We start from the raw sequence: 12068 nt of genomic DNA, 5'->3' as shown, positions 1-12068 counted from the left end.
ATGCAAAATATTTCATATAAAGGCATAAATATCTTCTTACATGGGCTTACAGAAAAAATGACTTCTCAAAATATTATTGAGGATTCTATATGGAAAACCAGACAATTATTACCGGGGGCCCAACTTAAATGCCTCTATGCAAATGTATGTAGTATGAGGAATAAACAAGAGGAGCTAGAGATGTGCACACACCTGCAGGGCTACGATTTTACTGGCATCACAGAGATGTGGTGGGACGGCTCCTATGACTGGAGTGTTGGAATGGAAGGATACAGGCTCTGTAGGAAGGACAGGGAGGGGAGATGAGGAGTTACCCTCTACGGCAATGGCCAGCTGGACTGCAGGGAACTCTGCCTGGGGATGGATGAAAAGACAGCCAAGATGGGTCCAGATCAGGATTAAAGGGAGGGCAGGGCCAGAAGACATAGTAGGGTTCTCCTACAGGCCACCTGACCAGGAAGACCAAGCAGGTAAGGCCCTCGACAGATAGTGAGGAGCAGTCTCACATTCACCAGCCCTGGTCCTCGTGGGGGAATTCAACCACCTCGGTATCTGTTGGAAGGACAACACAATAGGGCATAAGCAACCCAGGAGTTTCCTGGAATGTATTGATGGGAACTTCTCCAAGTGACAGAGGAGCCAACGACAAGAGATGGTCCTTGTTTTCACCAACAAGGAGGGGCTGGTGGGGAGCATGAAGCTCAAGGGCAGCCTGGGCTGCAGTGACCATGAAATGGTAGAGTTCAGGACGCTTAAGGCAGCAAGCTCACTACCATGGACTTCAGAAGAGCAGACTTTGGAAGACTAAGGAAAATGTGGGCCCTCTCTAGAAGGAAAAAAGGGAGACTTGGTCCTCCAGGCTATAGTGAAGGATGAGGTACTCAACTTTTTTGCCTCAGTCTTCACCAGGAAGGGCTCCAGCTACACCACCCAAGAAACAGAAGGTAAAGGCAGGGGCTAGGAGAATGAAGAACCATCCACTGTAGGAGAACATCAGGTTCAAGACCATGTAAGGAACCAGAAGTTGTACAAGTCCACAGGACCAATGAGATGCATCCATGGGTCCTGAGGGAAAAGTTGTGGCAACCTGGTGAAGTTCCCACTGATTGGAAAAGGAGAAACATAACCCTATTTCTAAAAAAGTAAATAAAGATGACCCAGGGACTACAAGCCAGCCAATCTCACCCCTGTGCCCGGCAAGATCACAGAGTGGATCCTCCTGGAAATGACACTAGGGTCCATGGAAAATAAGGTGATGAGTGACAGCCAACATGGCTTCACTAAAGGCAAATGGTGCTTGACAAATTTAGTGGCCTTCTACAATGGGGTTACAGCACTGGTGGATAAGGGAAGAGCAACTGATGTCATAGGCCTGGACTTGCACAAAGCATCTGACACTGTCCCACACAACATCCTTGACTCTAAATTGGAGCAACATGGATTTGATGGATGAACCACACAGTGGATAAGGCACTGACTGGATGGCTGCACTCAAAGAGTTGCAGTCAATGGCTCGATGTCCAAGTGGAGACCAGTGACAAGTGGCGTTCCTCAGGGGTCAGTGTTGGGACTGGTGCTGTTGAACATCTTTGGTGACGTGGACAGTGGGATTGAATGCACCCTCAGCTAGTTTGCCAATGACACCAAGCTGTGTGGTGCAGTTGACATGCTTGAGGGAAGGGATGCCAGCCAAAGGGACCCTGACAAGCCTGAGAGGTGGGCCCTTGCAAACCTCATGAAGTCCAACAAGGCCAAGTGCAAGGACCTGCACATGGGTCAAGGCAATCCCAAGCACAAAGACAGGGTAGGTGATGAGTAGATTGAGAGCAGCCCCACAGAGAGGGACTTGGGGGTATTAGTGGATCGAAAACTGACTATGAGCCAGCAATGTGTGCTAAGAGCCCAGAAAGCCAACTCTGTCCTGGGCTGCATCAAGAGAAGTGCAGCCAGCAGGTCAAGGGAGGGGATTCTTCCCCTCTACTCCACTCTCATGAGACCCCCCTGCAGTGCTGTGTCCAGCTCTGGGGACCCCAACACAAGAAAGACATGGATCTGCTTGAGTGGGCCCAGAGGAGGCCACGAAGAACATCACCAGGGCTGGAGCATTTCCCCTGTGAGGCCAGGCTGAGAGAGTTGGGGTTGTTCAGCCTGGAGAAGAGAAGGCTCTGGGGAGACCTTATAGCGTCCTCACAGTGCTTAAGGGGGGGACAGGAAAGGTGGGGAGGGACTCTCTGTTAGAGATTGTAGTGACAGGACAAGGGGTAATGGTTTTAAACTGAAAGAGGGTAGATTTCTATTAGGTATTAGGAAGAAATTCTTCCCTGTGAGGGTGGTGAGGCCCTGGCACAGGTTGCCCAGAGCAGCTGTGGCTGCCCCCTCCCTGGAAGGGTTCAAGGCCAGGCTGGACGGGGCTGGGAGCAACCTGGGCTGGTGGAAGGTGTCCCTGCTTGTGGCAGGGGGGGTGGAACTAGATGGGCTTTAAGGTCCCTTCCAGCCCAAACCATTCTGTGGTTACATCCGTTTTTAATTAACTTTGTTTCCCACTTTTATTTTTTTTTTTTAAATCAAATGAAGGTATTGCTACACTTCATAGTAGAAGGAATTTATGAGTATAATCATCATATATCCATGACATGACAGTAATCAAACACAAATGAGATGCTTCTGTTTACTCAAAACCTAGATGCTCTCTAATGCACCATCACATTAGTACTATGAAAGTCTATGAAAAGGACCTCACTATGGGTGTTAACGAAATTATCACACCATTAAAGGAATTATGACATGTGCTTGTCATTTTTATATATATATATATATATATATATATATACACACACACACACATATATATATAAAAAAATCTCCTATGAATAAAGCAAATAAAGTCTTTCAGATTGAGAAACTAGCAAAATGAAGTGACCAAATTTTGTCGAAAAATACTTAACATTTAATTTGGAGCCACTTCTAGGAATGAGAAACCAACAGGACAATAGTAATTACTTCCAAACTGGAGTAGTTTTTTTTTTTAAAAAAGAAAAATTTTAGACAAACTAATATACTTGGTACATATTTGACAAAACAAGCTGATTATTATATTACATGAGCACAGATTACAACTTTTAAACATTACTTCACAGAAGCGTTATCATGGGTTGGCAACCAACTTGATCTAACTTGGTTCTGAAAAGTTTTCCAAGATTAACTATAAATTAATCAAAGCTAATGACAACACAAAAACATTCTCTACCTGCGGCCCAATAAACACTCTATATTTATTATCAGGGCTGTCTCCTCCAATTAAGAAAGAGTTGGGTCCTATCTGCTGCAGCAAGTAGAGCCTGGCTCGCATAACTTTGTTGACACGACGATTTGTTTCCTCAGGGCTGTATGGAGAGAAGCCATCTGGAGATGGGGCTCGTCGAGGTGGTGTTATTCGTCCACTCTGAAACTACATCAGCAGTTGCAATATAAGCATTTCCAGGATAACAGTAAGTTCAATTCAGTGCTGTTTTGTTGTGCGATTTTTTTTTTTTGGTGGATTTTTGTGTTGTTTTTTTTGTTGTTTTGTTTTTTTTCCTCCCCTCCCTCTTTCTCCCCCAAATGACAGGGTCCCCAAAACCACTACATTCTGCCTAGACTAAATGACTTAAAAAGGATTACTTTTTTCCCATGCTCAGAACTTAAGCACAAAAGAAAAACTGAAATTTTGTCTGACATTATGACAGAAATGTAGTCTTTTTAAATTGCTTCTATTTTCAAGTCTTCATTGGTTGTTTTACCATATTACTACTGAATTAGCAAGTATAGTTCGATCAGAAGATAATCAGACTTGTAACTCAGTACAGGAAATTGTACTGTATAGGGTTATAATGCTAATGTTTTCACAAACGTAGAAATCTTACAGAAGGGAATATATGGTCAATGAAGACCAAAAGCTTAAGAAATTCCAAATAAAAGGAAAAAGGATACAGCTTCCACTCATTTGCACAATTAAAGTAACTTTTAGCTCAGGATGTTTTTTTTTTGTTTTGCTTCCCCATGATCAAAAATTCAATGGCCCAAACCTTTTATTAAAATTGTCTTCATTTAATTTCTTCACATTTCTAACATTGAGATGCATTAATGGCTCTGTCCAATTTAAAATCTTCTGCTTTGATTTATATTCACTTTGAATTCTATGTTATGATGCAGGTTATTATTGACTCATTGTCCATCAGTTACATAAAAGATACCCTGAAATTCTAAGGTTTTTCATATGAAAGGTTAATATAAAAAAAAAAGAAAAACAATCAAGTAAAAATGGATCAAACGCTAAATTAGATAGTTTGGTGGGTCGTTGTGGTTTTGGTTTGAGGTTGTTTTTTTTTAACCTTTCAATTTCTCTTAACAAGAGAAAAGGAGCTGTGCTGCAGTGCTGTAATTTGTGATATTTGTCCCTCGTTCAGGGGCATGGCAGTACCTTTTTTAATTGATTTTCAGAAACCTTGTTTAGAGCAATGGAACAACAAAAGCAATTAGATCTTATTGTTACTCTAATTGCACTGTGGCCTTATAGACAAGTCAACTGAAGCTTAACTATGGATGAGCATTTTTATAACAAGGAAACACATTAGATACTATTGATCAAAACATTATACACTTGTTTAATGAAGCCAGTTATTATTGCTGAAAACATTCTATTCCAGATCTTCTCAAATGTAATGATAAAGATTTTAGTCTTACAACAATGCACATACCTCAATCTTCCCAAATCTGTGCATAAAGATCAGTTCTGGAATAGAGGATCACAAATACCATACCAGTAACACTATTCTGCAGGAATCTTAATCCAGTCAACAATCTTATACCAGACAGAATATACCGGCCTGGAGAACTGACATGCAAAACTACAGGGAAAAAAAAAAATCCAAACTACTAGCACCTCTTCATGCAAATCAACCTAAGAGAACATACATGTCTTCATGACTGAGTATATTCCTTCACTTATTTCCTAGAAACAAAAATTGAAAGCAGGACTGAATTAAAACCAAAACAAATACCTAATAGTAAAGAATAAAATTCCACACATAAGAAACATAAAATGAGATATGCAGAGCATATCTCACTCAAGTGATACCCTGTCATCAGCATCTTGCCCTACACAGGGATGATTAATTGTCACTGTAAGCAAAATACTGCAGAATATAGCCAAATTTAAAATTACATCACAGCTTGCAACTTACAGGCACTGGAGATACCCTTTTTCTTCTAACACCTGGTGATTCAGATTTAACTGTCCTTGAAGATGATGAAGAGGAGCTACTAGGAGAAGGACTACGTCTTCCTTTTTGTGTAGGTGAAGAAGCAGTGCTTTGTCCTTCAGGTTGAGGTTCTAGAGAGAGTTTGTTCATTTCCAATCCATCTCCTTTTCCAGGGATAGGTTTCACCACCTTACAGGAATTAAACCATGTGTTAGAACTATGAATTGATCATTTTACACTAAAGCAAAATAAATTAATCAAAACCTGTTTTGCTAGCATTATATAATCAAGCCATTATCCAGATACGTGAAGTCTGCATATTCCCTTGATTCTAATATTAACATCTAATAGGGGTTATCTTGTTAATCTACATGCAACACAAAAGCAAGAACCTTTTTTCCCTCTCCATTTGTGTCACTTACATGAGTTGTGTCAGCAAGTGACTTGATTCTCAAAGTACTTCTCTAATTGTCATTCATGATATCTCAAAGGACAGCAGTCTCCGCATTTACATAGTAGGAGCCAAAAGAATTTTTTTTCTACAGGCATTGTCTACTTATTAAGAGCTATAACGTTGGATCCCTCTCTTATATACGGTAAGTATCAGTTGAGAAATACTAGGGTTACTGTTTCTACAGTACACCATTTTTTGCAAAGTAAAAATTACTTTAAACCTGGGGGCAATGCAGCAAAATTAAGATGTGCTGTGCCCTGTAAGAACCACACATGGGTTTTCTGCTTGCCATACACGTAAAACAGCTACACCACATCTGGTATCTGAGCTAATCACTGTGCACAGTGCTGCACTACATGAATACACACATGTGCTCAAGCTGAGTGAGAACATACGTTTCTAATACAATGCTTTGTTGTATGAACACTGAATTTTGACATTGACGTATGGAATATTTCAAGACAACTTTCAGTTGCCTGCCTCTCAGTCCCACATAATACATGAGAAGAGTAAGACCCCTGGGAATCAAATTAAAAGCAGTCATGATAGGCATATTCAGTTTTAGTCCTGTTTCTCCATGTCTTAGAGACTTGACTCAAAGCTGGAAGGAAGCTCCAAGTAACACTTCAGATTAATAGAACACATCTCTCTTATAAAGTTCCCGAGGTCTCCAACTTAGGCAAAAAATGGAAGGGGATTTCCCTGCTCAGGCTATGGGGAGGAAGAAACATCCATACTCAGTGTCCTCCTACTTGGTGATTTGGACTGCATCCACAAGATCAAATGTTATTTTAAACTCAGGCATTTAACTCATCCGACTGAAGCTATTCCACTATCCAGAAATGCATTTCAGTTTCAGCAGGCTACAGGAAGAAGAGGACAATAAGGAGGTTGTGGTCTAGCAGTTAGGCACTGTCTAAAAGTAGTAAAATCTGCACTTACAACCCTGATCAAGCACTGCTTGTTTTACTTGAAGTCACCATATTTAATGTATTGCAAATCTGAACTTTTCAGAAACCTTTGTTGCTTTATTACTATCTAATTATGAAAGTGAACAGGACAAAGGAGAAGTATAAAAAACAGTGCAGCCTTTTTTTTTTTAACTCCTACTGATTACTGTTAATGCTTTTTCTTTCCTGGAAGGTAAGAATGCAAATTCATGTACCTATGGACAACTTACAGTTACCAGCTGCTAGTGCGTGAAAACATTTAAAATGTAAAATGGTAGTAACTGAGTAGTAATTGATCTGAACCATCAAAAGTTGTATTAAAAAAAAAAAAAACAAAACCAAAGCAGAAGCCTCAAGGGAAGTGGGCTGAGCACGGTAACAATTTCAAGCTATGCAGTACAGAAGATGCATTTAAACATTTTTAACACAAAACAGTTGTTACTTTATCTGACCCTTTGAGGTATTGCTTTTTTGGTATTTTCAGAGTTCTTCCTCATGACAGAAAGTTATCAACAGAACCCTCTTCTGTTGTAGAAAAGCTGTCCCCAAACACTTGTTTACTGCATGAGATAATCTTAGTTTTAAATTAGCACTCCCATGAAGTGCTACATAGGAGTCACATTGGTACATGGGAGTCACACTGACCAATGCAACAAACACCTACAGGTAACTAATGGCTACTAATTAACCAGCATTATGTTGAATAGATTTGTAACTATGCATAGTAAATTTCAGGCCTGACCTGCCTGCAATTTCTTAAAACCACTTCTGAGCCATTTATACAAAAGTATTACCCAAAAATCTAATAGAATACTCTGGCATCCGAAGTTTAGAAGAGCTGAGACTTCTGTGAAGGAGTTACTCAGCTTCATTTTTTTTCTGGTTCTAGTAAAATCATCATTTATTTTTTCATCTAGCAAAAATTCCATACACTTCCTTTACAACACATAGAAAACATTAATATTTTTAAACTAAGGAAAAGTGAAGTCACGAGACCACTAAGAAACAAGAGAGTACAAAGCACTATAGTGCAGTTCTGCGCTCAAACAACTTTTTACTTAATCGACAGGAGCTATTTTTGTTGACATTAGAGGGCAGTATTGTCACACTATTATTTTATACTACACGAAGCAGCAGCACAGCTATATGCCTTTTCCTTAAAAATAAAGCTTAATAAATGCATACATTTCAGAAAGTCAGCCACAGTTTCCTGTTAAACATCTCATAAAAAAAGAACATGAGGACCATAATTAAGAGTACGCAAACTGTTAAGAAAAAGAGGTTTCTAATAGAAAAAAAATTAAGGGATCTTTATTTGTAATAGCTGTTAGAGATACTGCCCGTCCATCAGTGCCACTTACCACAGGGCCTCTCCTGCTTCTTCTTTCAAGCCATTCATGCTTCCAGGCTGGCATACACGTTGCCTTGAGTTTCTCCCTGATCATGCGCTCTTCTGGGCGGTCATCCATCTTCTGCAACCCCCTGAGTGTTTCTTTATTCTCCATGTCACGACTATAGCAAAGAGAAAAAAAAAGTCATAAACACAATTAATTTTAGTTAAAACATAATAACACAGCATTCTTTAACTTTGTGCCATCCTACTCTCCCTTCTCCTTACAACGCAGCTGCTAAAACAGCACTTCCAACTGACTGCAGCAAGCCTTCTAAGTTATGATTAATTTGCTAGTCCGACGTTTGCAGCATACCTGTTTTGAGGGCTATTTCTTTAAAATATATGTACTACTTGTAACACTGGACACTCAGTAAAAAGGAAAGTCTTGGCAATTATTAAACCAATACAAAAATTACCCTGTATCTCATGTCATTCACCAAAGGTTTTGCAAGTGTTGTGATGGTTCCTGCATTCCTTGGCAATTCAAAGCTTGCAATCTCTATTTTAAAATGATTTACAAAATGAGTATGAGTGGTAAAAATCTTTCATCTTCATAGGATGCTCAAGCATGAAACAATGTATGTAATGCCTCTTCCTATATGTGAACTCTTCCTCAAAAAAAGAGGAGTTGTAAACTAATACACAGTAAATATGTTTAAACCAGACACAGAAGTCCTGAAAGCAAGGCTAGTGGCCTTAAGAGTTGCTTTCTGAGTGACTGATGACTCAAAATCTCTTAAAGTCAGTTATAATTATAGCAAAATTCACAGCAAGTTTGTATCTGTAAAATGAAGTGTAATCTACCTGGGCTTGTACATTTTTAACCTACAGCAAAGTGATTGCTGGCAACATCAAAAAAGCATAAAAGCCTGTCAGACACTGAAAAACAAAAATGAACAGTCTGGAAGATTTCCTGATTCTCTTGAGCTATCTGCTAAATCACCAAGAAAACCACATTCTCAAGCAGCAGCACATGACCCCACCCATCTTCCTGAGGTTAGCAGTCTTTAAAAATAAGCAAGCTTGATTAAGCCAACTCTCAGAATTAAATTTTATTTAAAAAATAAAATGACAACTTAAAGTGGAAGATAAAGCTATGTAATAATTTAGTTAAAATTGATGCTTTCATGTATGCAGTCTTTAGCTTCTAAACCACTTAGCTATGCAGTTAAAACTACTTTTACGTACTGGAAGATGACCTACGACATATTCCCTGACACATTTATTGCAATAAGATGATGTTAAAATTACAAATTCCCGTCTTCATTAGTAATGTATTACTAAGGTTCACTATTACAAATTCCTAGTTAGAAAAAATAGAAATTTTTGCTGGTCAGGAGTACTCCTGTTTTTTTTTCTCTCATTGTAGAGACAATGGAAACAAAGCATTCTGAGGCAGGAAATAACTCTTCCTGTTCAGTGATGAAAGGTAATAAGCAGATGTATATTGTAAACAAAATACATTTTTTCTTTCAAGCAACATCTAAACCTACTGTTAAGAACCCATTTTAGGCACCCAGAACTGTGTCTAGCAATTAAAGACTTAAAAGTGTTTATAAATAGAAACACAATCCATGCAAAAGTGAATTTTTTTTTTAAAGGTTAAGCAGTAATGTTTAACTTCAAAACTAATACAAGTAACAATTATTTTTGTCCCAGCACTGAACTCCACACTATTGCTTTCTAGAGACAAAAAAACTAATGATAATTCATGATGAACAAAGATATTATAGCAGCAAGTACAGCCAAAATGGAGAATATGCCTACAAGTTTAAAATAAGGGAAAAACTACTGAGTAAAAAAGGTCAACTTCAGACTTTTTCCTCAGTCAAAAAGATCAGTTCAAAGACAAAAATTGTTCCATAAGAACAGTACAGTTCCAAAATAATATAGGTACAAGTTAAAATTATAGAATTACTCTGTTTTTTATATTAGTTATTCCATGGCATGAACCATCTCAGTTGCATGAATGTTTTGTATACAAGACAGAAAACACTATCCCAGCAGTGAAAGAATGACACAGTATTTCATTTGTTCATATAACCATGATTAACTTCCCAACTGATATAAAAAAAGTCTTTTAGAGGCCCTTGGACTTGAATTCATGAACAATGTAATACAACAGTGGAGGCTTCACAATCTGTGCTTGTTCTCTAAAAAGCAGAAGCAGCTATCTTCCTCTCATGTGACAGCTAAACCGATCTACTCTTGCTTGCACAAAGAACTCTTGTGCTTTTCCTCACGCAGGTGGGAAAGACCAACCGAGTCTGAAAGCTTTTGCTTAGTAAACCACTGTTATCTTTTTGCAGACTTTAAGTACTATGTGTATTTTTATAGAGCACAGCTTCTGAAGTGCTCAAGAAAACTTTATGTTTTAACTCAATCTTGGCTAAAATATTTATTAAATATTCTTATAATGTTGGGTCTGTGGAGAAAATATTTTCCCTATGACTGCACATAGTTCCTGCATACTGCAGGACATTCTTATCTCATGGCCCTGAACCTGCAGCCGCTTTTTTTTTTTTTTTTTTTTTTTTTTTTTAATCTAAAGCAAGCAAGGTTTTCCTACTTGACAACGGCTAGGTTGCCAGTCTCCATATCACTGTACTTCAGCACAAAAAAATAATAAATCCCGAATGTGTTCCACTGAGGACTTGATCCTGCAGGGTACAGAGCATTCTGATCTTCATACAGCAAAACCTACTCATGAGTCAAGGTAACAACGTGTTTAAGTGATTGTCAGATAGTGTTTTATTTGAATAGCAGAGACAAAGTCTAAGGAGAAGGCCAAAAAAGTCTCAGAGCACATGCTACCTTAGATCAGAGAGTCTGACATTTCCCAACAGCCCATCCCTCTGCTTCATCAGAAAGCAAGGATTTTGCTCTTAAATGTTTCAACTTTGCCTGATTCACGAAAAAAATATACAAGGTCTTTTTTCAGATAAATCAACTTTTAAACTTTGACCCTCCAAAAAGGCAGCATTAAGGATTTTTAAAATTATTTTTATTAGTAGTTTTAAACCAACACACACCAGCTCCTGTATTATTAGTTAAGAAATCGTAAAGAAAATGATCTAAATTGTAATTCTACAGTACTGAGCGAACTCAACACTGCGATGACTACTGTTTTTTAAGGCGTAAGATCAGTGGTCTGCACATTAATAATTGCATTATTCACTTTGGATCATTTGCTTCATGAACTACAAAATTAAATACAGTAAGATTAATGCACTGCATGGAAACAGTCCACTGCAACATTTTGTGCAATAGAGAAGGAAAACCATTGTCCTTTGTTTCTGTGTCTTAGACAACTTGCAAACAGTAATTGAATAGTTGTATTAACAACTTGTTCTCTATGGATCAATGATTCAATATTTTAAAACAAGGTATGCAATACAGGTGTTATTTAGCAAACTATTGTGAAATATACAAGAAAGATTTACTTCTTAATAGCTCAGTGAATTTAATACTAATTATCTGCATGTATATTTCTAACACAGGGCATATAATGCTATAAAAAAGCTGAATGGTAGCTCCAATTAATTTTCCTGTGCTTCTCAATGTTAAGAAACCGTTAGGTGTCTTGGCTTCTCTGCTATTTTACTTGGGCAAACAGCTTTCTCCAATAGCCATGCTGGACCAGATTTTATTAGCAGCAGAAAAACAGGAAAAAGTCAAGTTCTGAAATAGGAAAGAGTCAATTCACCAAGAAAAGGGAAGCTCTGTTTGCTATATCCACAAATACCCAATCTAGGGAAGAAAAAACTTACTAGCTGCTGAATATTTTTTTTTAAACATTTGCCTGAAGCAAGTTCAGCTCTCAGTGTTTTAGGTAACTTCTTGCCAGTTCCAGCACTGCCCACAATTTCTCTTCTACTGCTAAGTATTTTTAATGATATCAAGGTCAGTTAAAAAAAAATTAGATCAATATGGGCAAGGCATGCTCCATCCTCCTGCCAATCTCCCATGCCTTCTCCTCCTGATCCACTCCTGCTGGCATCTATCATCTAAGAATTTGTGTTCATCCTACC

The 12068-nt window shown here is 38.4% G+C and overlaps 1 protein-coding gene across 3 annotated transcripts in view; it reads right to left on the bottom strand.

Annotated features, from left to right (window-relative positions):
- Positions 1-12068, bottom strand: part of MAP3K1 (mitogen-activated protein kinase kinase kinase 1) — a 61423-nt gene that overhangs the window by 20309 nt on the left and 29046 nt on the right. For all 3 annotated transcript variants that reach the window (XM_033009063.2, XM_042804552.1, XM_042804551.1), the window contains exons 2-4: positions 8006-8156; positions 5223-5429; positions 3248-3448 (exon numbers count right to left, since the gene is read on the bottom strand). In XM_033009063.2, the coding sequence (XP_032864954.1) occupies positions 3248-3448; positions 5223-5429; positions 8006-8156 (559 nt within the window). The remainder of the gene's footprint in view (positions 1-3247; positions 3449-5222; positions 5430-8005; positions 8157-12068) is intronic.

This window comes from Tyto alba, unplaced genomic scaffold (genome assembly GCF_018691265.1).
Source record: "Tyto alba isolate M040663 unplaced genomic scaffold, T.alba_DEE_v4.0 Super-Scaffold_42, whole genome shotgun sequence".
Taxonomy (NCBI): domain Eukaryota; kingdom Metazoa; phylum Chordata; class Aves; order Strigiformes; family Tytonidae; genus Tyto; species Tyto alba.
This window is presented reverse-complemented; position numbering and strand designations above follow the sequence as displayed.